Genomic DNA, 4,453 nt, shown 5'->3' on the forward strand with positions numbered 1-4,453 from the left:
AGAGGTATCATGTTGCATGCAGCTTTCGGAATAAATAACTTTTAGGGAGGGAGAGTGGGTCAAAATTAGGTTTTGGAAAGTTGGATAAGTGCAGTTCAGTTAGCCAAGGGTTGTTCCAGCCTCCAGAAAAGTAGCTATTATAAACCCATAAGTTTATGTCAACGTTATTTCAGATCATGTATCATAAAGGTTGTTGAACCTTGTCATTTCCAATAACAAATTCTAGCATATATCATATATCTATTAACAGAAATTAAACAAGAATAAAATGGCCATGAAAATAAAAGGCACAAATATAATATGCCCAAGGTTATTTCCTTTCAACTAACATATCATATTCATACATTTTAATTTTAAAATTATTAAAAATGCAAATTAATAGGAACAACTGAGTCAACTTAAGCTAAAATTACAACAATATTGAAGAAAATACAGAGATATCAGTCTATGTGCTGCTGCATTGAAATGCATGATTTTGATCCGGAAACGTTGTATCTCTATAAGGCTTTAGAATCAGCTGCAACTATCATAGTTGTACAATAAACAGCAGTTACCAATATTTTACACACTTCATGGGGAATGGGATAATGAAAAACCTGAAACCTCAAAGAGTTTGAAGTAGTTTCAAAGTCTCATCAATATGCTTTTCTGGTTGGAACTGGTTGTTGTAAATGAGCTGAACCACACCATTTTTGTCAATAACATAAGTCTGTCTACCGGGCAATGTTCCAAACAAATCATTGGGGATTCCCCAGTCTTTCCTCACCTTGTTGCCTTCATCACTCAACAAAGTAAATGGAAGCCTGTACTTCTTAGCAAACGCCTACATTCAACACATTACATTCAATGTAAAACAACATTAAACGCAAAACCAATCGCCATTAAAGTTTACTTTCAGTTTCTTACCTTGTGAGAAGAAGGGTCATCACTACTGATTCCAACAACCTCGGCCCCTGCTTTCTTGAACTTCTCATATGAATCCCGAAAAGCACAAGCCTGCAAAAATTGAAACAATAAAAATATAAAATAAAATAAAATAAAAATTTGCATATCAAGACAACAATGGATATATGATGATGTTTCTATTTGACAAAAATGCGATATAATTTTAAATTGATTTTTAACTGGTAATTAATACTTAATATGTATATCAAAATTCTTCATTTCCCCAATAAACACATTTATGCACCCCTTTTCATTACTACTAGCTTTTCGTTGCCACTAGCTTTTCTATCTCAAGTCCATCATTTTAAAGTAAAATCATTTGTATGAATCTACCAGAAAGTTTAAGCTTTTGGAAGAGATGGTTCATGACATGACATCAAAACTTCTATGACCAAGAGCTTTAGAGTTAAAATTCTTGTTCTCGCTATTGTTCTAAATAATAGTAGAATGAAAACGTTAGATGGGTCTTTCCATGGTCCATGCTTTAAGTCCAAAAGAGGCTTTTATATTAAACGGTGTCTTAGATATAAAATTATTTGTGTGCCTCTATCTAATGGTTTAATTTATAGGGGAAGATGGTTTCATGACAGACCACTAACTACTTGTAGATTGTGTTAAACTGCTAATGCAAAAACATTTAAACCAACCAAATGTTGTCTCGCAGCAACTCTATCAATAAGAACAACCAGGCCTTTAAAACACCAGTATGTTAGCATCTGAAATCAACCATGAATATTGAAACTTCCATTGCCTTCAGATCATATGCTCCACTCATACAAATTATACACAATCTAATGGTTTGATATCACTGCTTTTGGATATTTAGATATCAGCGATTTAATGGTAAAGAAAGAACAAATGGGTTCTTTAAAAATTTTGTGATGGAACTATAGGTCCCTAAATGGGGCAAAAAATACCAAGTCCTTGAGGAAAAAATAATTCAAATAATTACCTTGAAGATTTGCAACTTATATGTGTTATGAAGACATAGACAGAAAGACAAACATGCACACAGACACAAATGCGCATGAATACATCTAATAGGTTGTTAAGACACTAATAAAGAGATATAAACACATTTGTCATTAAAAACCAATTTTACCTCCAATAAGGAGGAAGTTGCTGGTGATTAAGGTGATGAAGGTAAGAAGTGAAGTTTCAAGAATTTGAAGGTACAAAAATGAAATAAAAAACTGCTTATGTCTAATATCTGTTTCCTAACTTTCTGACGAGATAACAAATACATGTATTTTGTGTATCGTTGGGTGTCAACATGTCCTTCTAAAATTAGTGTTTTACTAAACAAATAGTACACATGTGTCACAGTATCCATATATCTTATGGACACGGATAGCAATCAAACAAACCAAACTCGAGACCTATAAATCCATCCAAAATTTTGCCAATGACTTATTTGGTATTTTTTTTCCCCTTATAGGAGAATAAGTCCGCCACAAAATGTTTCAAAGACCTACTTGTCTCATTAATTTAAAGTCTAAAATAAATTATGATAACAATTAATTCCTACCGTTAGCTTGGATTGACATCATACACAGAAATAATACTTTGGGAGAAAATCCTAAACCCTAGAACCTTAACACACCATATCAGTCCCTCGTTAGATGATTATGTGGGGTTGATTTGACAATAAAAATTTGTGGAACTAAATTTTTAGGGTATTACTTGAAAAGCTATACTAATTGTCTAATTGAAGGGCCAACCTTATGTTAATGTGTTTACCTCTTTGGTGCATGAAGGGGACTCATCAGCAGGATAGAAATAAACAACCACCGGCTTTCCTTTGAATTTGTCAAGGCTTACACTATTCCCATCTTGATCTCTCAGCGTGAATGATGGTGCCTTTGAACCTTTATTCACCTGTCAGGGTAGAAAAACCACTAACTAGTAACCAATATTGAAATTGAGGAACAGAATCACTAATTTGCAAAACTCTGCACACTATCATTGATACTATTTTCAACTAATTGTTGAAGCTACTCTATTAATCGGGTTGCATTATTATGCATCTTGAACTAGGTTTGGATAAATGCATGTACCTTGGCGAAAATGGAACCTTTAACCGAATAGCAATAATTAGCAGAACGCAGTGATGAAGAGGAAGAGTGAGATAATTTTAGGCCACAGAATTGAGAATTCGATGGAGCATACCGAAGGATTGAGAGGGTTCGATCATATGGGGACTTGGTAGTTGCAGTGTGGAGCAAGGTGGGAGGAGAGTGGATTAGGACAGTGAGTGAAGCCATCGTCGGATTTCAGAAACGTTGGTAGTTGCAGTATGGAACACATTTTTCAAGAGGCCTTTTTGTACCTGCAATTTTTAGTTACAAAAGTTGAGTAAATGGTCAAATTATGCAAGAATTTAGGTTGGTGAAGTCATCAATCTATTCGGCGGATTAAAAAAATATTAGAGGTCTGAATTTTGTCTTTTTAATTAAGAGATCTAAAAAAAATTAAATTAGTCTTAAAAGATTATGTCATTTGCAAATATTATTAATCAAATTTTATTTTAAAAATTTTTGAAATTAGTCATATTAGTCTTTCCGTGGTGAAACAAACACATAGCATATAAAAATAATAAAAATTTTTAGAAAAAAATTTCATTCTCCTTTCTTGAGAGATATTAAAATAATATTCTCTTTATTTTTATTTATAAAATGTATATTTTTCTCCCTTATAACTTTTAAAAAGCTTCCTATTTAATCTATTTTAAATTTTTTGAGTTAACTAATATTAACTTTATTTATTTTTCAACAAAAAATAAATTATTTTTTATAAAAATATCCTTTAGCAAAAAAATTTTACTTTTTTGTTATTAAATTTTACTTACCAAAATATTCTTTAATAAATTACTTTTTTAAGATACTCTTTAATAATTTTTTAATTATTAAATTGTAATTTTACTAAAATTTTTGTTAACAATTTATTTATATTTTACTATTAATTTTTCGATATCAATATATATTATTTTAATATTAAATGAAAAATCTTGGTAAGATTATTTTTCGATATCAATATATATTAATTATTATACATATTAACAGTGGTAAGATTTTTTTTATTTAATATTAAAATAATATATATTAATATTAGAAAATTAATAGTAAAATATTAAAAAAATTGTTAACAAAAATTTTGGTAACATCACAATTTAATAATTAAAAAATTATTGAAAGATATCTTAGAAAAAATTTAATTTAGTTATTAATTTTTCTTAAAAATATTTTGGTAAAAATATAATTTAATCAATAAGAAAAAAAATTATTAAAAGATATTTTGATAAGTAAAATTTAATGACAAAAAAATAAAATTTTTACTAAAAGGTATTTTTGTAAAAAATAATTTATTTTTCTTAAAAACTGGATAAAGTTAACATTAGTTAACATATAAAATTTAAAATGGATTAAAGAGGAGGTTTTTTAAAAATTATAAAAAAGAAAAATGTATATTTTACAAATAGAGGAGAAAAAAATGTCATTTTAGCATCTCT

The 4,453-nt window shown here is 29.2% G+C and overlaps 1 protein-coding gene across 1 annotated transcript; it reads right to left on the minus strand.

Annotated features, from left to right (window-relative positions):
* Positions 1 to 275: 275 nt before the first annotated feature.
* On the minus strand, positions 276 to 3,262 carry LOC107479407 (peroxiredoxin Q, chloroplastic). Its single transcript, XM_021138461.2, has 4 exons — positions 3,003 to 3,262; positions 2,686 to 2,823; positions 907 to 996; positions 276 to 823 (listed from the first exon to the last, which is right to left on the minus strand). Exons 1-4 carry the CDS (start codon positions 3,207 to 3,209, stop codon positions 605 to 607), a joined length of 654 nt encoding a protein of 217 aa, XP_020994120.1. The 5' UTR covers positions 3,210 to 3,262; the 3' UTR covers positions 276 to 604.
* Between the last annotated feature and the right edge of the window lie 1,191 nt (positions 3,263 to 4,453).

The sequence above is a fragment of the Arachis duranensis genome, chromosome 3 (genome assembly GCF_000817695.3).
Source record: "Arachis duranensis cultivar V14167 chromosome 3, aradu.V14167.gnm2.J7QH, whole genome shotgun sequence".
Classification (NCBI taxonomy): Eukaryota; Viridiplantae; Streptophyta; class Magnoliopsida; order Fabales; family Fabaceae; genus Arachis; species Arachis duranensis.